We start from the raw sequence: 20,530 nt of genomic DNA, 5'->3' as shown, positions 1-20,530 counted from the left end.
TTGCGGAATTTTGTTTTTAATGTAAATTTGTAAATTTTTCTTCTTTTTGTTTTCTACTTACGACTGTAAGCCTCATGCTATACTTTGTGGTGCATGAGGAGTTTTAAGTCTAAATAAAAATAAAAATAAAAAATAAAAAAAATAGAAGGGATAACTTCGTAATGAAAAATACGGTTTTAATAGTTGATCAGGAAAGCTGTTCAAATTTTGAACCCTGTAATGTTATTTACAATTTTGGCATATTTTACTATATTTTTAAATCTCTTTCAAGTGATTTGTAACATTTTTACACATAATTATAAAATTCGCTGTTCCATGCAAAAAAAATAATTTTCAATAAATTTTTATTATTTCATTGAATTATAGTCAGAACAATTTAAAATTCTAAGGTATACCGATTTTTAACATCATTTTACAGAATATAATTTTATCAATATCAAATTTATTTAAAATTTGATTTTCCAGGGGAAAAATTTTATTCCTTACAATTTGAAATTTTTCGACTGTAATTCAATAAAATATGAAAAAAAATGATTTTTTGCATGGAACTAGTCTTCGTGTAAACGAATTTTATAGTCGCATGCTGAAAAAAATTTATTTCGCTCAAAAAGTTTTCGAGATATAGCAAAATACCAAAAAAGTAAATTAGCATAAATGGGGTCTAAATTTCAAACCGTTCTCCTGACCAAACTATTGGAACCGTATTTTCTACATTGTGGTTACCCTTTATATTTTGAGGGAAAGGAATCCAAACCTTTCGAGGAAAAAAGCTTTTCCTTTCAGAGAAAATACGTTTTTCTTTTTAAATTCGAAACTTAAAATACAGTCTATGGAAACTAATTAGCACATTTGATCGCCCCTCACCCCCGTTAATCATTCAATCTGATTCCTAATACGTGAATATATGATAATTAGGTCATTTGTTAATCAATTAAATCAATTCATAGAGTTTTTTTCTCCCAAAATATCTCTAAACTTAATAAAAAGTGCATAGAGTTTAGGTTAATTTAGCACTAAATAATAATTTATTAAAATATTCAATTCTTGACATTCAATACTACAAAAAAATGTTGCGACCATTAATTATTTTAAAGCAGGAATAATTGAGATACACTTAAATGATTAAATGAAACAAATTAAAATTATCACATTTCAAGTTTCTTACTTATTTATTTCCGTTATTTTGTTTACCATAATTTTGGATATAGTACAGCGTCTTATAAATTTTAGGCAAGAATTTATACCAACATTTTAATAATAGTAACACTTTTAGTAATAGTAAAAATTCCTTATAATTTTTATTTCGATAAGATTTCAATGCAATAGTAGCGAGAATAAAGGTTACTAATCCTGAACATAACGAAACAAATTTTCGAACACAATTTTTCTGTATAGAATCAAATTTATAAAACCATGGAGAAGTGCATCGATCAAGTTTTTTAATTAACTAAATTATTCATAAATAAAAATTAATTTACGGATTAAACTAAATTTCTCACCAAATTATCAAACGATTACAACACAAAAAAAAGCATTCTATTTTTAGTATTTCTTTTTACAAATTTAATTTATCAAAAACTCGAGATATGAGATTGTTACAAGTGTTCTAAATCAAAGTGGCTTAACTCAAAAGATATCTCTCTATAAATGTTTCTCATCTTTACTTTCACTATCTTTAGTTTCAAGATCAAGTGAGCATTACCCTCAAACAACGATTCGAGTTTCAAGAACGAGTTTATTTTTTATTCCTTAGACGACATGATATGACTGTCAATCGGGTGGAGAGAAGCACGTGACTAACTGTGGCTGCACGCCAACGAATGAAATCCCTTCCTTCGTGATGAGGATAAAATTGTTGGATCAGAATATTTACCACCCTTAGCGCGCTTTAGTATTCCCATTTTTTTTACATTATATTTTTCTGCACCATCGAAGTTCATTGTATTTCGTATTTAACGAATGAAAAGATGCTTATTTTACATTCTGGTGATATTATTTCGTGGCATTTTAGAATTCTGAATTTATCGTTTGCATTATTAGAACGATGGATTTAAATTTGTTAGTTTATGGAATATTCAAACTAAAGCAAGATAATGAAACTTGCAAGTACTACAAAGAAGACATGCGGAATTCTTCAATTAAAATACTTTACTTGGATAATAACGAATTATCGTAAATGAAAATTTAATTATTTCTTAAAAATGGCGGAGCCAGCACGCAATGTAACTTATTACTTAAATGAGTCAGATCCTCATTTAGTTCATCTGTCAACTCCCATTTTTTCAAGTGAAGATATTTCTGACAATATTTCTGGCTACGTATTTGATTTGGGACCAAAACGTGACTCATTATCGTCAGTTATTCCCATAACTATAATATATACCGTTATACTGGTGACAGGTCTTATAGGGAATATATGTACTTGTGTTGTTATCATTCGAAACAAACATATGCGTACTGTAACGAATTATTACCTATTCAGTTTAGCAATTTCTGATTTGTTATTGCTTGTTGTTGGCTTACCACAGGAACTTTATTTATTATGGAACAAATATCCTTACGTGTTTGGTGAAGTGTTCTGCATTATTCGTGGATTCGCATCAGAAATGTCTACAAATGCATCAATTTTAACCATTACATCTTTCACAATGGAGAGGTATTGTGCCATATGTCACCCTTTAAGAACACATACCATGTCAAAATTATCCCGTGCTGTGATAGTTATTATCTGTGTATGGATTATTGGTGGATTCTCGGCCATTCATGTGGCCATTCAATTTGGCGTAGTCTTTCAGCAATATAACGGTGAAGAAATTTTAGAAACGGCTGAATGCACGTTGAAGAATCCTTTAGAACACGCGTTCGTGTCTTCGACTCTTGTGTTCTTTATAATACCGATGGCTATAATTTCAGTTTTCTACATTCTGATCGGAATTCAACTAAGAGCATCTGACGAAGTAAGCCGGAACAGTATTCGATGTGATGAACAAACGGAAAATTTGAATGGAAACGGAAAACAATTCTCTTTGAAAAGAGTTCATTTAGCGAGATTGTTGAAAAGACATTCTACAAGGAGTATTCGAGGTGCTGGAGCGAGTTCTCGAAAAGCAGTCATTAAAATGCTATGTAAGTAAATAATTTTCAAAATCTTATCCATTATCCTATACTTAAAAATATTGCATACGCTGTAGTACAATATTCTATTTTTCTTTATTTTTTACTTAGTAAAATATTAAGTTTAACTGTATAACTAATTGTTGATTGATGCATATTTTTTTCGTGAAAGCTTTATTTTGGCTTATTAAATTGTAGAATTCAGTAGCTAACCCTGGGAGCTATGCCGGCGGTAGTTTAACTACCGGTAGGGTCTCCCAAGCCGGACAGGTCCTCGTAGGGTAGGAGCCAAACTAAATGGGATACCACCAAGAGCTAAGTCGGTTCTCTACCTATTCTGCTAGGTGCTCTGGTCCTTGGGACTAACAGAGGCTGCAATTTTTCCCCATTCAGTCAGGGACCTAGTCTATCACTGCTGGCTAATGGGGGCGTGCAACAACAACAACAACAATTCCGTAGCACCCGTGTCATGGTTGTCTAAACTGCACCAAACAAACAAAAAAGACCTTAAAGTATCCTATGTAATCGAAACAAATGGTGTTATAAACTGATTCTTACAAAGATAAAAACAAAAATAATAAAAAAGATAATTGATGCCTTCCATAATCGCGAGACCTGTATTTCGCAAACGAAGCCAAACTTTTTCCATTTAAAATTGAGTAGAGTACATCATAGACAAAAGCAATACGAACCAACTTTGCTCTTGTACTCGATACTTTGCACATTATAAAATACTAACATTAACAGTAACGCTAAAAATAATATTTTTCTATTGTAACCAAAATAGTTTCAGTTGTTTAATCAAAATATAAGTGATAGTTTAAAAAGATTACCTTGTTTGAAAAGGTGCAGTACTTGACTGAAGAACTTTCGACGTTTTATAAATTGTTTTCTACAAAAACTAATCACTGTTGGTTCAATATAAATGATATAAATCAGTTTCTATTTTAAATTAAACACTCAAAATTTTAAAAAAAAAACCTAAATATAATGTTATATTTAAAATGAATGACATCAAATGTCCGAAATTTTCTCTTTTAGGTGTAAGAAATCTTTAACCTTACTTTGAAATTCATGGCTTATAAATTATTCAAGAGAATTCTAAGAAAATTATCCTATTATGGGGAAAAAATCCTACGGAAAAGAATCGTTTGTCATAAAATAAGTGATCATTTTTCTTTGTTGAAAACCACGCCTTTTTAATTTAAGGAGCCTATGGTACAATAAATTTAGATTTGTATCTGAAATGAACATGAATGAAAAAATATTTCTGAAAATATTTTAACTAAATGTAATACTTTTTTTATATAAAAATATGGTAAGTGTTCTTATGTATTGATAGAATTTTCGGTTTTATAATATTTTAAATAAACTAGTCAAATTCATCAAAATCTTAATTTTTTATTGCATTTCCTGTCACTGTTTTTTCACTGTTTTGTCCGGAAAAACGTAAAAGTCTTATAATTTAAAGTAAAAAAATAACTCAGTCTTTTGTAAACGAATTCAAATTTGTGTTTTCATAACATTTTTTTTAAATTTCTTTTTAAGAACAACTTTTTGTAAAATGTAGAAAAGGACTTTACAATTAAAATTTAATATCCTTTCAGATATTTGCTTATACACTTATTTTTGTCAGACTTAAAGGGCAAAATTTCGGGAGCATCACTTTCGAAAGACACAGGGGGAATAGAACTTGATTACCTATAAGTGATACGCTCTGCGTTTTTTATTTCATATTTGACAAAACTGTTAGCCACTTCTGAATGCAGTCAAAATACCCGCCACATTTATACCGCAGTTAAAATACCCGCCACATTTATACCGCAGTTAAAATACCCGCCACATTTATACCGCAGTTAAAATACCCGCCACATTCAAAATGTGCGATGTTGTTTGCGTTTTACCAATACCTAGAAGAAAGTAGTATCAATATTACACCAGGTATCAATGATGATAGACTTCAATTCTGTAGCAGACTGAATTTTCACCCTTTTTTTCTTCATACGGCCATGCTAAAGATAGCGTTTTTGCATTTTGTTGAGGTTTAAATTAAGGAAAAACAGGCATATTCATAAAAATGCCATATTATCCAAACACCACCACTATTAAGATTTTTAACATAAATTAAGGCATTATCCTGTTGGAAAATCTGACTTGGGCACCTATTCTCTCGACAAATGACGATAATTGGTTTCCAGCATTTCTTGTAATCGATAGTATTTATGTGGCCTGAGGAGAAAGCCATGTTAAGTTTTCCACCAAGCTGAAACTTCCCCATACCTTTAAAGAGCTTCAGCCTTACTGTCCATTGTCCTTTGAGGAAGATTTTCCTCATTTAAAATTTCATTTTATACATCATGTAAAAAATTTGCGTTTTAAAGGAATTAAGAAGTATGTAAGTTGAAAGCTATCTTCAAGTATAGGAGAGTATAAGAAAAGAATTAGGATGATCCAGACAGTTTTATATGCAATTTGGATGGCATGAGAAAAAAAAAGAGGGTTTCTTTTCTATTATACAGTCAGTGTAAAGGCTCATTAATATTGTGTGAAGGCTGCAGCTAAAGTAATCAACTTAACCTGTCCTCTCCCCTATGCTATCTAGAGAATTCTGATTAGCGGAAAATATTAGGAATCCATTTATTTCCATGTGTAGAGATAATTGATGGCCCAAAACAGATTTTTCAGCAGAAAATGCCTCAATTCACATCACGAAATTTTCACAGTTGTGGTTTTTGGATAACTGGATGCTAGTCATGAATGACATATCCTATCCCTTAACTTCATTCCCAAGAAAGGGGGCTGTATGTACCAAAAAGAAGCAGTTTCAGTCTGCGACAGAATTGAAGGCTACCATCAATGAAATCTGGCAAAATAATGAGGCTACCGTCTTCCTTATACTGGTAAAATGTAAGCAACATCGCATATTTCAAGTCATTATTTAAAGCGGCGAGTAACTTGGTTATAATCAGAAGTGACTTTATTTGAATAAGCCACTTTTTCTCTTTTTATTTACCTAATCGATTTTTTTGGAATGGAGCAAGTAAAGAATTGTTCCTTATAAACGTGTGCTTAGATAACGACTTTCTAAATGTACAACTTTGATCCACATTGGTTTTCTTTGAGTTTAATAATTGCACAAAATCAAGGTGGCTTTATTTAAGTGGATTGAATTGAAGTGAATGTAGGGTTGACATAAGCAAAAAAGAAGCGATTAAATGTAAATTTTCAGCTCAATAGTTATTTTTTAATTCACATTCTTCTAGGAACTATAACTATAAAAAAATATCCAAAGTTATTTTCACATACGACTTCCTAGTCTCAAAAACTAGCTCTGTATAAAAAAAAAACCTGTCCGAAATTTTTCACCTTATTACGCGAGTGACATTTCGATAAGATATCTTTGAGAAAAGATTTATTTTTATGATAAAACACTCATTTATCTTTGTGCAAACAGCATGAACGTGATAAAAATTATTTATTAAAATCTCTATGGCTTCCATGAAATATATAAGTTTTTATAGAAGCTTCCGCATTGCTGCCTTTTTATCATCTTTAAGTGTTTCTTCAATTTTATATTTCTTTTAAGACTGTTGGTAAAGCAGAACAAAAAAAAAACTTTTTTGAAAGATTGCTGTGATTTAATAAAGCCAATTCAGAATACAAGAGAACTGGACCAAGTATTGAGAGAAATTTATTTGTCACAGTGGAGGATTTTTTTGATTGAACAAACCCGCATTTACATTACATGAAAAGGAAAACCACAAAAACCTCCCTCGGTTAACCTGACGTCGAAGGAATTCTACGATGATCCGTGTATGTATATATATAAGGTATAACATTCGCTGAAGATATTTTACGTCAGTACTGTGGTCGCTACGATCCGGGTGCGGAATTCGATTAAGTCTTTGGGGAGCTCTATTCCCTAGATGCTTGCAAGTGGCATCACGCGTAGGTCCGCCAATCAGATTCGACACACGTGTATGACGTCGCTTGCAGCTATCCAATAAAATCTGATCTGAAATTTGATTCAGCGCTATAATAAACTCAAGCTACGTGATTAGACATAATCATTTGAATTGGGTATTTGCAAGTTCACATGATTGTGTCTAATCACGTAGAACACATGGCGTGTTTACGTTGCAGCTTTAAGGCGTTAATTAATCATATTTCATTGGATATCTGCAAGCGACGTCATACATGCATGTCAAACTTGATTGACTGACCAACAAATGAAGTCGTTTGCAAGCATCTAACTCTATAACAGTAAAATTCATAACAAATGTGACGTAATATTCATAATTTAAAATTTTTAATTAGTTAAATCTTCATAAACTAAATTGAATAAACTGCAAATCAAACAGTACAAAATACCAATAGCATGTAGAAAATGTTAGAATAATAGGTTTTATAACAAGAATAATAGGTGTTTTTTACTGTTAGAATAATAGATTTTTTAACAGGTCAAAGTCTACCTATAGAAAAGGCCTTACCTATAGGTATCTAATATTTAATCCATTATCATATTCATAATTAAAACAATTTCTACAATTTAAAATAAAATACAAATCACTCAATAAGAAAACAAAATAAATCGAATATCAAAACATTTGACACGTAAAAGTGTCGTTTATATTAAAACTTAAATCAGTAATTTCTTGAAATAATCCCTTCGCTTATATTTTAAACAACTTTTAAAATGTCAATTATTGGTTTATAAATAGTTTAATTTTTATACTTATTAAAAATGCCAATCATCTGTTTTAATTATATTCGACTCACTAACAATAAGGAAGTTATACTTCTTTAGCAGAAAACGTATGATTGAAATCTGAGACAGAAAAATCGTCTGCATCTAAACGAATTTAAATGAGTAAAATAAATCAAATTTACGAACTAGGAAAAAAAAACAAGTTTCAAACCTTCTATGTAAATGTCAATCAAATGAAAAATATATCCAGATTTAAAAAATGCAATATTTATGGATTCATGGTTTACCTGTCATGTAAAATGCATCAGTGACAAGTGCACAAAGAAAGAGCCATTTTCATCTCTTCTAAATGTCAATTAGAAAAACAAACTCTCTCGCAAATGGAAAATTGAAAGGAAGAAAATGGCGAATTGAAAAGAAGCTCACAAAAAAAATTCTTAAACTAAATAAACGCTTTTTTTTCCTTTTTGCTTGAAAAAATACCTGAAGAAAGATTTGCTTAAAGAAATGCCCTGATGAATATATTATATTGGCTCTAAGTGGATTGAGAGACTCAATTTTTTTAAATTTTAACTGTATACAAATAATACCTTCTATAAGATCTATTAAATTATTTAAATGTTCTTAAACTGTTTATATTCTTTACTAATTGATGTAATTGGATTGGAGTGAAAGTAGATTTTTATGGCGCAAGATTCAAAGAAGGGTATGTTGATTAATGTAATTGGATTTGGTATTGACACTTTCTTACTCAGAATTTTCCTACTTTTTTTAATATAGTGTAGAGCGACTCCATGTAAAAAAAATTATAAATATGATTTCTTAATGTGAGTAGAACTAGTTTTTCTTGTATTTACAATTAGTAATAATATTTTAGGCATCGATACATACTTACAAAACATTTTATGAACTAATATCACGTGCCATGTACTGGGTAATCCCCGTGCTGGGTCATTCTCACTGATAAGGTATAAATAGACTAAAAAAATTTCTTAAATTAAAGTAATTAAAAAAGTGCTAAAAATAACATAAATGTTTTTATTTATTTTTGTTATATGTCCATATAATAATATTCAAGTTTTCTATTTTATTTTTCACAAGATTTAAAATATTTTAAATACTGCCTTGTCCAGGGAGGAGATGTAATAGTCAACGGAGGAGACATTTTATGTTATAAAATATAAAATGTCAATGAAGACTAATTCATTAATTATTGGATACAACTGATATGAGTTTAACATTAATAAGTAAATTGTAAAATATTTCATTATTAGAGATAGAGCTACTTCCAATTAATCATGCTGCTATGAAAGGAAACATCCATTTTTAACCTAGGTGTACAATTTTTTAAGTAACTCTTACTGAATATTAATAAATTAAAATGTAAAGACTATTGAAATAAAAATTCCGATTCCACATGAAAGTTGAGTGTTGAGGGTACTCTTTTATGAACATTTTATGCAAGTTAAGCATACTGTCATCCAAATAACGTTTTTGTTTTTTCGCTTTTCTTCTTGTTATTGTTTCTTTTTTCCCTGGGCACAAACGGTTTGCTCTTTCAATTTCTAGAAATTTAAGTACATTTAATCACGATTTTTCTGTTAAATCTTTTTCTGATACAGATTTTAAAGCTTCCTGCCCTTTTTTTTTTTTTTTTACTTTCTTCAAACAATATAGGGTTTTCTTTTAATTTCTGTCTAGCTTGTCTCATACTAAGTTTTTTCTGTTCCCTTCTCTTTTGCATTTGAACAATTGATTGCGTTCTTCTCTTACATTTTGGTTTTGCCATTTTTTTCCTAAAATTTGAAGAGAAAAAAAATGTTAAACATCACAGAAATTATTTAGAAAAATTGCCAATATTTACTTCTCCGATAAGAAAAAGTTAAACTTAATTGATTTTCTTTAAAAATACAAGCAAATAAACCCATTTGTTCCATTTCAAAAAATATCAGTTAAAAGAAAATAGTTTTTTAATTATTAAAATTGTATTATGGTTATCTTACACATTGTCTCTTCCATTGACTGCGTCTTCTCCCCCTTGAACTTGTTATGTCCACGGAGGGGACGTCCCCGGAGGAGACAAAAACTAGTTCTTGAATTCTTCTGATTTTTAATTTTAAAGTAACGAAAATGGGACAGTTCTTTTAATTAAATATACTATTTTTGCAATCTAAAATTCATCTATCAAAAATAAAATAATTTTCTCTTACCTTCTTTATGATGTCCACGGAGTATACGGTGAGAACTTTGCCAAACCCCAGTTGAACACAACAATCCAAAACTGACACCAAAGAGAACAAAAACAACTGATAGTTAACATTAGAAAATGGAATGGTTACCCCTCCTAGCAGCTGTCTTATAGGGATTTCGCATATGCGGCCTTTATTGCATATTCACCGAACTATATTAATTGTCCATGGAGGGTGATTTCATTTTCGATGGACAAAGTATACTAGTCATTTATGTTACAAAAATTAATTTTTTTTTAAAAAATTATTAAATAAAAAGTTCCTATAAACATTTAACTAGGTAAAACTACAAAAATCATTAAAATAACATTTAAATTGTTTAACAGCCATTAAAAATTATTTTGTGTCACAGACGTAGGGACGTCCACGGAGGGGATTTTGAAGTTATGTTTATTAAATACATTTAGCAGAAATGCATATGATTTGTTAGTTAGAACTTTACGAAAAATGATGAAGAAAAATATTAAGAAATCTGCTGTATTTCCTAATATTTATTACTCAGGGACTTAAAAAATCACCTTTTTGTGAGAATGATCCTGCTGTATAACTAACAGTTGAGTTACTTAGTATTTATTGGCACTAGAGTCGCTTTAGGCTTTTTCGCCGCAATAGTTATTTGGTAGTAAGTTTTTAATTAGTAGTAAGGAAAAAAGGCAGCGCCTGATACTAAGTTCTTATTAAAAGTCAGTTTTGAGTTATTGACGCAAGAGCCAAAGTTCAAATTAGCATTTTATAAGTACCCAACTTAAAGATTGTTAACAAAATTTCATGCTGGAAAGTCACCAAATGAAGCTGATGAATGAAAAATATTACACTTAACTCTTTGACCCAGACAACAATATGAAACACCGGTTTCTTTTTCTGAGTTGAAGGTAAAATCTTCCAAACATGGCGTACTTCCAAACAATAATTTTTCATATTTGCAATTACTTGCAGTTATTTATATCCAAGAGAAACAGTTATTCATCACTTAAATTTCTTTAATTTACAAAATAAATTATTTATAAATTTTTGAATGAGAACGAAAAAAATTCAAATTTCTTTTTCTAGATTTTATTCCTTAGTACAAATACAATTTCAATAATATAGCGGATTTTTTTAACAAGTTTATGGCCAGTCTTTTCGTAATTAAAAAGTGTCAAAATATATTTCGCTTGTAATTAGAGCGTTAAAGAAATTTGTGTAAAGGGACACTAGTGTCTCATCAGCGTGGAATGGTAAAAATAAAGACTTATCTTAAAATTAAAATCAGAATGCTAGGACAAAATGTGCTTTATGGATGATAATTTTTACAATAATGTAAGGGGGGCCCGGGATAGCCTGGTCGGTAGGGCGCTGGGCCCATATCCAAGAGGTCGTGGGTTCGATCCTCGCCGGCCGAAGACTCCCCGTGTAGTAAATGGTGACTGATGCACGTTAAATCTGTCTAGTCTCAAAGTCCTCCATGTTCCCACAACAAATCAATACCTCTGGGGGTACTGATCCATGAGTTTCCTTGTCTTCTGGATTGGTTCAAAATTACAAGGCTACGGAGTTGAACGTAAGTAGTCGTAAACCCATGAAATTGGGTCGGCTGTTCAACGACGGTTATAAAATAAAATAATGTAAGGGGATAGAGCGTTCGCCTTTCAATGAGGTGAACCGGGTTCGATCCCGGCGATGGCTGGTCGATTCGAATTCCGCATCCAACTTGCACCGACCACAGAGCTGACATGAAATATCTTCAGTGGTAGACGGATCATGGCTTGACGTCAGGCTAACCGTGGGAGATTCTCGAGGTCTTTCTCCCCATGTAACGCAAATGCTGGTTAGTTTTATCAAAAAGCCCTCCGCGAAGGCATATTTCTCCCAATACTTGATCCAGGAGTTCTCTTGTCTTCTGAATTGGGTTCAAAATCATAAGGTTACGGAGTTGGAACATTGGTAGACGAAAACCCGAAATTGAGTGAGCAGTTCAACGACGGTCTTAAAATATAATAATCTGCACCTATAATTTCATTTAAAAATAAAACTGGTATTTTATAAAGGGTTTAAAGCTTTAATGAAAACCAATGTGCTTGGAGTATAAATTAATTTATAAAAATTAGGAATATAAATACTAGGAATATAAATATTAGGAAAATATTAGGATTTATTAGGAATATAAATTAAAAATTATGTATTTAAAATAATTATAATTTCCATTAGCACAGAATATATATCTATATCCTTTGATTCCATTAGCACAGAATATATATCTATATCCTTTGATTCCATTAGCACAGAATATATATCTATATCCACAGAATATATATATATATCCTTTGCTTAATGAAATAGATAATAAAATATTATCCATTCATTATATATATCTAATAGATCAGGGGTTTCCAACTTACATGAGGTCGGGGGCCACAATTAAAAACATAAATCAAATGGCGGGCCACAACTTTATCAAAATTTTATGTAGGACTCCTTTATGTTTGAAGGAACATTAAATATAACTGTCAGATTTTTACCAAGTTGTACAAAACAAAGGAATTGAATTACAAATTAAAATAAGAAGTAGATTTTAAAAAATATTTAATTGTTATTAATAATATTTCTAAAAATATTAAATAAATAATAAAAATTCGGGCTACATTAACTTTAATTGGTAAGATTAATTTAATTGTTAAGATATAAAACTTTAAAAAGGTTGGTATTAAAACTTACATAGTAGCATACAAAATATTCAATGAGAAAATTGAGGTTTGTCTGCTGCAACTACCAGAGAATAGATATTTACATTTAAAATTTACAAATGTGTGTGTAAATATTTTCGTCCAAAATGAGTGGTTTCAAAAAGTTAAATCGGAAAATTTCTTCGAGAAAATTTCTGATACGCACATGCTAAAATATATTCACAAAATACAAAAAAAAATGAAATAAAAAAAAGCAACATACACGATTATTTTTGTATTTGAATAAATATTTTCTTGGATGCAAAACCTAAGAAATAAATTTTTTTGCACCGTTGGTATGTTAAATTTCTCAGAAACGAAGAAATTGGGTTTTTATTAACGAGAAAAGTATTTTAAACCTATGTATATTTTTTACGAAAATTGTCCGCAAAAAAATGACAACTTAGTTAATTTTAGTTCGCGGGCCATAAAAAAAAGGCTTCGCGGGCCGCCAGTTGGAAACCCCTGTAATAGATTATAAAATTAAATAGATTTTTTAAACTATCATGATACACATCAATCTTTCATATTTAGTTTTAAAAAAAATTATCACTTTAAACGAAACCAACATTACTATTTAAGGCAAAGTACGCATTGTTTGAATTAGAATGCATAGTGTATTTCAAATATGCATAGAGCATATAATATTTTAAGTATGCATGGAACACGATATTATAAATTGTATCTGTGATATCTTATTTTGTTGATAAAAAAAAAGAAAAATCCAAATTTTACAATAATCTCTAGAATGTATTTCTCAGTAAATAAAAACTATTATCAGAAACTAATATTGTGATTTCAAGTTTTAAATATTCAAAGTGTGTATTATTTTTTAAATATGCATAGAGCACCATAGACATATATTGTATCTGATGTCTTATTTTGTTTAAAAAATATATACAAATCAGAATTGTGCAGTAATTTCTAAAAAATAAGAAATACTATTTTGAAACGGCGTAAATTTAGTTCAGATTACATTCGAGAAAAGAGTTTTATTCTATGTTAAACTAATAGTTGGTTTTCAAATAAAATGAAAGTAACCAGCAAGGAAATGTCAACTTCAAAAGGAATAAAAATAAAATGCATAAAATTTTCAAAAAAGGTTTGTTTATGCTAATGCTAAGGAGCTGTTTGTTACCTAAAGTAAAAAAGAAAAATTAGCATAACAAAAGTTTGTGCGAAACAAGATAAAAGCTACAGCTGCTTGTAAATTTATTGTCAGACTTCATTGTATTAAAAAAAATGTGTTGAAAAATGTTAAAATGTATTTGACACCAGAAAATGTTTAGATAAATATCTGATTAACAGGTATTATTTTTACTACAGCAAAATAATGATTGTAAAGATTAACATTGTAAATAAAATATGAAATTTTATCTCGTGAAAAAGTTTAAAATAAAATAAATTTTTCAAACATTTTCTGTGATTTTTAAATTATCCTTTTTAAATCATCGATATTTAGACATTCTAATTATGAATTCTTTGTTTTTCAATTGAAATTAATTTAAACGAGGTAGAGGTTATTTAAAAAAAAATACTGCATAAAATAACATGTTATGCTAACTTGAATAAACGTAATACTTTCCTTCGGTAATGTTTTTTTTTTCTACTATAGAGTAGGTAAAATCATGGAAAAATAAAAAATAATTAACCATAAATTTAATTTTGAGGAAAGGTTTGGGTCTTTTTCTCAAATTTTGAATGATTATTTTTATTTATGAAACTGATATTTGAAGCCAAGACAAAAAAATCATTATTTCCTTTTCACTTCAAATTGCTGTTAAAAAGGAAACACATCAAATATTCAATTACATTTATTGCAAAACAAAACAAAAAATATAAAGCAAAATCTAAGTTTGAAAATAAGTCTTTAATTCTTAGGCTTCTTTACTTATAATGCATCTTCCATCTTGATTAAAGAAATTAAAATTAGCATAATTTCTGCCAAAATATTTAAGTGAAAAGCAGATAGGAAAAAAATAAAATTTTTGGAACGGTTTCATAATATTTTTATGTTATGAAAGAGAAATATTTTTAATTAATTTTCATAACTAAATCATTCTTTAACAAGAACTAACAAACTACTTGAACATTATACCTTAACAGTTTAATAGCATTTTTTGGCTTTCAGCAGCATTTAAACCACTTATATTACGTAACTAAATTAGATTAAATTGAATTAAATTTATTTTGCTGTTTTCGACGTTGGACCCAAAAATATCTATACCAACACCTTATACTTAGTCTAAATAGCGATATCTCCAGTTTAAATAACAGCTATTTAATCAATTAAGAAACTAATTAATAAGGGTAAAATGAATCTAATTTAAAATTCAATGACGAAGTAAAACAAGCATTAAGGAAACTAATACAACTAAGAATATGTCTAATCGTATGAAATTATTCAAGCAACAAATAAATACAATTTGTGAAAGTGTTATTAAACTTTATTTCCTCATCCAACAATTTGAATTACATTAACATGACATACACTAAACTTAATTGCCTCGTATAACTAAAAGGTTATAATTTTCGAAATATGCGTTAGTTTGTAACTCAATTTTATCTCCTTATTGGGAAACTTTATTGTACTTTTCTCGAATAAGTTTCAGACTTTCCTACCGTCTAATTTGCACTAAAACGGTGCATTAATTTTATTCGAAGTAAGAAAAATAATTTTCAGAAAGTTCAACCTAATGATAGAGTTTTCGTTCATATAGTAGGATGTGATACGAAGCATTTTATTTCACTCTCTCATTCGTATAAGGGTAATTAGGTTTATTCTCCGCAGATAGCAGCAAAATGTTTAAGAACTTGATGCATATTTTTAAAGTAACTATATAATGACTTTGTCTAAAGTTTCTACTGCAATTTGAAATTTATCAAGGGTGTCATTATGAATGTATTAAGATACTATATCTTTAAGAATATATGCCCACTTGAAGCCTTCCAACAAGTTCAGTTATAGATCATTTCTTAAAACAATATCAGTCGTATACTATATCAAATTCAAATTTTAGCGAATTTTATGCTATAATCTGGTCTAGTAATAGAAAAATTTATAAAATAATCCTAACTATTTAAGCTATCTCTCAGAGATAATCTTACCTAAATTTTTGGGTAATTATTGAAATTATATTGTTACTAACTATAAATCATTAAATCTTCCTAAATCATGGAATTTAAAGTAAACTTTGTTAGGTTAAGTCAAGGAAAAATACACTGCACAAAGCTGTAAAATGTTCAGAATTAGAATACTACGATGCTTTCAAAACAAATCGAAAAAAATGTCAACAAAATAATGATAATAAGGTGATATACTACCGGTTCAAATGTTCCCAGTTGATATGGTAGGCGAAATGTTTTCATATTAGATGTTTGGTTGTTGTGGTAAACGAATTCGCATAGGATAACTGTTTAAGGCGATGATTTCATATTTGGAGAGGCAAACTAGTTCAGCTTCAAAATATAATTTATGATCCAAATATGATAAAACATAATATTTTGTATTAAATAACTTTCTTATATTTTTCATATCAATTTTTCTTTTTTTAATTTATTTATTTTTGTGATAGATTTATAGGGAAAGTATCAATGAATGCATGGTATATGGTTTGCTAGTGATATGGTCATTATTTATAACAACTTATTATTTACAACAATCGGATAATAGTAATCAATCAAGAATGTGTCTGCCATTTCCCGGTTTACACTTCTCCGTTACTACGCTTTTGTTTTTTAAGGTAAATGGCCATTGCCTATTTCACCTTTAATTTTACTAAACATTCGTAAAATTTACGCACAACTTTAACTTCTAATTTATAACTAATTTATAACAAAAAATAGTCATCCAAAACAATTTACGTAAATTTTTACGTAAACAGATTCGTTTATTTTAGGAATATTTTACCAACCACTTTTTACTAAGTAAGAATGAGTACGTTATTTAACATTTAATTAACATAAACTGTACTTCAAAATGTAAGCAAGTTGAAAAGTCATATTATGCAAAAAAAAGTGGTTATCCAAAAAGCAGAAAATTTTACCAAATAAATTCGAACTGAAATTGGAATGGTAAATTTGCTTCGTCTATAATACGTAAGATACCCAGAAACATGTTTACTCAATCTAAATTGACGAAAGAATATTTACAATCTTTCGCAAAATATACAAAAACAATTTTACCGAAGTGAGTTTGTAAAATCCATTCCGTTAATATTACGTAAAATAATCGTATGCTTTTTTACCAAATATCTCAATTGTAATATCATTCCGTGAATATTACGCAAAATTTAAGTATAAAGTGTATTGACCTTACTGATTTCCCGAACATTTACGTTTAATTTACGTATCATGCTGGGGTGTATCTCATCTAATAATAATTATTCAGTCTCAAAAGAAAGTCTTATGAAACGTCATCGTTAACTTTGCAAATTAAATAACATTTTGGAGCTAGTTAACAATCTAAAATTAATTTGTTGCACAATTAACGACCTAATACATAGTCTTGTTAAATTTAAACTGATGGTTAAATATAAATTTGATTTACATTTAACCATCCTTTAAAATACATAAGAAAAAAAAATTAGAAATATTACGTAAGCTTTCACTGTATAATTTAAAACCTGTTCCATATTTCTGATAAAATATATATATGCAGCTTGATTTCAAAGTTAATTTCAATATATAATTCAGTAGAGAAATATATTACAACATAATATTTTATATTAAAATATTTCTTAATTTTTTTAGTAATTGATCTCTCATCAATTACAATTGAACAATTAACACCCAAAAACAATCTTTTCTTGCTAAATTCAAGGCAAATCATGGTTCAACATAAATTTAGTTTACACTTTACCATTTTTTTAAATATATAAATAAGAATAAATAAAAAAAAATTCTTGAGATAGTGCATAATTTTTCGCTTTATAATTAATTTAAGACCAGTTCTAGGTTTCTGATAAAACATGTTCATGAAGTTTGTTGGTTTTATTTTTAGTGCTCCACTTTTCTGAACGATTTCTCAACACATGGAGATTTAGCCCAAGTCTAAATATTTGCGTTCGCTTATCATAATAAACAAAAATATTAGATTAAGTTTGAAAGACACAGTTTTTAACAGTAAAAAAAATAAAAATAAATAAAAAACTAGAAATCCAGACGTAAAAAGAGGTCCCATAAATTTAACGCACTCAGACATTTTTTTTTTTTATTATCAAACACACCGTTTCAACTATGATCTTTTACAGTACTTGAAGATGAGTTAAAAGTATATCTATTCAACATTTGAAGCGATATTGACTTTAACGTCACTGTTTATTTAAAACTAATAATCTGGCGGCCTATTCAGTTTATCGTTCAAGCTCGCTTTGATAAAAAAAAAAAGATTCTTATAGAATTTCTTTTAATTTCCCAAAATATATCATTGCAGTTTACTTAAGATCTGTGTTGGCTATTATAAACAATTTTATTATTAATCTATTTCTATTTATGGGTATTAATGTTAAACTTAATATTGTAATAATAATATTTGTTTAATAAAAAAGTAGAAGGCTCCACTCCTTGCTTTCTTCACATCTCTAATCCGTCAGGTTTTTTCCCCCTTAAAATATTATATTTTTTGAAAAAATCCTTTTGGTTACAAAATGAAAAATTATTATAATTTTTTGTCAACAGGTTGAAAGTAAAAAAAATGAATGTTTATTTGGATTTGAGAAATAATCAACTGCACTTGAAGATAAAATATTTAAACTTAGGAATGAAGGATAAATGAGAAGTATTTTCACATTTTAAGAATCTATAACGATAATCCTATTTTTCATAACAGTTCAAATTTCAAATGGATTTTATCTCTTATAAAACGTTCATATTTTTAAAGAGTATCGACATAAATTTGATGATTTATATCTGCCAACCTTTGATCATTTTCTCTTACTTCTTTTATTTTATTTATCCATTTATTCTCTTACCTTTGCCATCAAGTCAAATGTGAGCTAATAAAGTAATGATCTTGAGAGACAGAGATTCTTTTTAGAAAAAGTGGAATAATTACTTACAGCAAAGAAGAAATGAAAAAAAAATCACGAAAAAACACTAAAAATTATAATAACTTTCGACTAATTCGAATTTCAAAAAAAAAAAAAAAAAAAAACTCGCGTTACGTTTATAATTGAAAATGGCCTTTTCAACACGTAAAGTTTCAACTCTGTAGCTGCATTTCAGCGGGCAGAAGATCGACCAATATGGGTTTCTTTTTTAGAAGTTTAACAGTTGCTAATTCTCAAACTAATAATAGAACTTTTTATTCCAAAAAGCATTTGTACCTTTTCGTACAAATCTTCGTAATCTAATGTTTCTAAGTCTTATAGAATTTAAACAGTAAAGCAAAACGCAATGTAAAGCAAAAACAATTTTAAAAATTCGAAAAAAAGCACTGAAAGTTGCAATAACTTTCTAGCAAATTGGAATTTCAAAAAAGCTCGAGTTAAGTTTAAAAACAAATGCGGCCCTTTATATAATATCCTGAGACCTGAAAAAAGTCCAACTTGATATTTTTTTCTACAAGTTTAACAATCAATAATTTTAAAACTAATTATTGAACTTTAAATACATTTTATTTTATTGTACTCCGTGTACATTTTTCTACTTGCATTCATAATTTTAAGATTCTAAGTTTAATAGTTTTTAAACAAAATATAACATTGTGATGCCAGAATTGGCATACACATATTTATTTTCTATCTTTTAAAATATCCTTCATTACTTAAGCTTATTTTTATTAATAGAATTATATTTAAAATAAATCAAAAACTTAATCTTTTTAAACGAACATAAAATATTTATTTCTTCTCTTCCAGATCAATGTAACGGATACTTTCTTTTTATTTCATTATTATGCAGACATATAAATTCACTGTCGCCTCTAATCGAAAACAAAAATCTATTTATAACTTTTGATTCTAATTTTCCAACGGCTAAATGTTTCGGTTGCATGGTTATAATAATTCACATAAATTTGTTGGCGACTCGTGATCGCCAAGGTGTTCTTTTAAACCCATGTGGATATGCTAGTTGGCTTTGTTTTTGGCTATGATATATTATGATAAATCGCCAAATTTTGGATCTCCTACCCATACTCTTTCTCTGTCTGTTGAGAATAAATATTTTTACTTTGAATTTCTAAATTGGTGAGACTGGGACCCCTTCTGGGGGTCCTCCCCAGTCTTAATTTTCTAACGGTCAGAAATGTTGTTCTGGCTTTATGATCTCTCAATAGAGAGTATTATTAATTTCATCCCTTTAAGGGATTTCTTATTTTATTGATGAAGTGGCCACTATCGAAATCTTAAGTTATGATTAATAAAACCTAAAATTCACATTCAAAGATTTGTACATTATTTCCTGGAAACTTAACTGTTATTGTTTTATTCATTCAATATTGGCCTAAATGAACATATATACATTCCACTATACAACCCGATACGGATAATGAAGGAAGCAGCAAAGCCTTTCATCATTATAAACATTAAGGTGAACACCCAGTTAAACACCCCTCGTCGCTCTGTAAAATTTTAATATAATTTGGGGTTGAATGTCAAAAAATTAAAACGAGCATGCTACGGCAAGTAATAGGTTTTGTGACAAATAAGAAGTTAAAGTACTATAAATGTATAGAGTATCTACATAAAATACTTGAATAAGTAAAACAAGCTAACAATAATAAGTAAGAAATATCTTAATAAGCAGAGCATTAC

The 20,530-nt window shown here is 28.8% G+C and overlaps 1 protein-coding gene across 1 annotated transcript in view; it reads left to right on the top strand.

The window, feature by feature from the left end:
- Positions 1 to 1,683: 1,683 nt before the first annotated feature.
- The window catches only part of LOC107456758 (pyrokinin-1 receptor), a 60,465-nt gene continuing 41,618 nt past the window's right edge, over positions 1,684 to 20,530 (top strand). The window contains exon 1 of the mRNA XM_016074707.5: positions 1,684 to 3,126. Within this exon, the coding sequence (XP_015930193.1) occupies positions 2,202 to 3,126 (925 nt within the window). The 5' untranslated portion in view covers positions 1,684 to 2,201. The remainder of the gene's footprint in view (positions 3,127 to 20,530) is intronic.

The sequence above is a fragment of the Parasteatoda tepidariorum genome, chromosome 8 (assembly GCF_982258835.1).
Source record: "Parasteatoda tepidariorum strain Cologne lab strain chromosome 8, Ptep-v5.0, whole genome shotgun sequence".
Lineage (NCBI taxonomy): Eukaryota > Metazoa > Arthropoda > Arachnida > Araneae > Theridiidae > Parasteatoda > Parasteatoda tepidariorum.
Note: the sequence above shows the minus strand (reverse complement) of the source record. Positions and strands in the feature narration are given on the sequence as shown.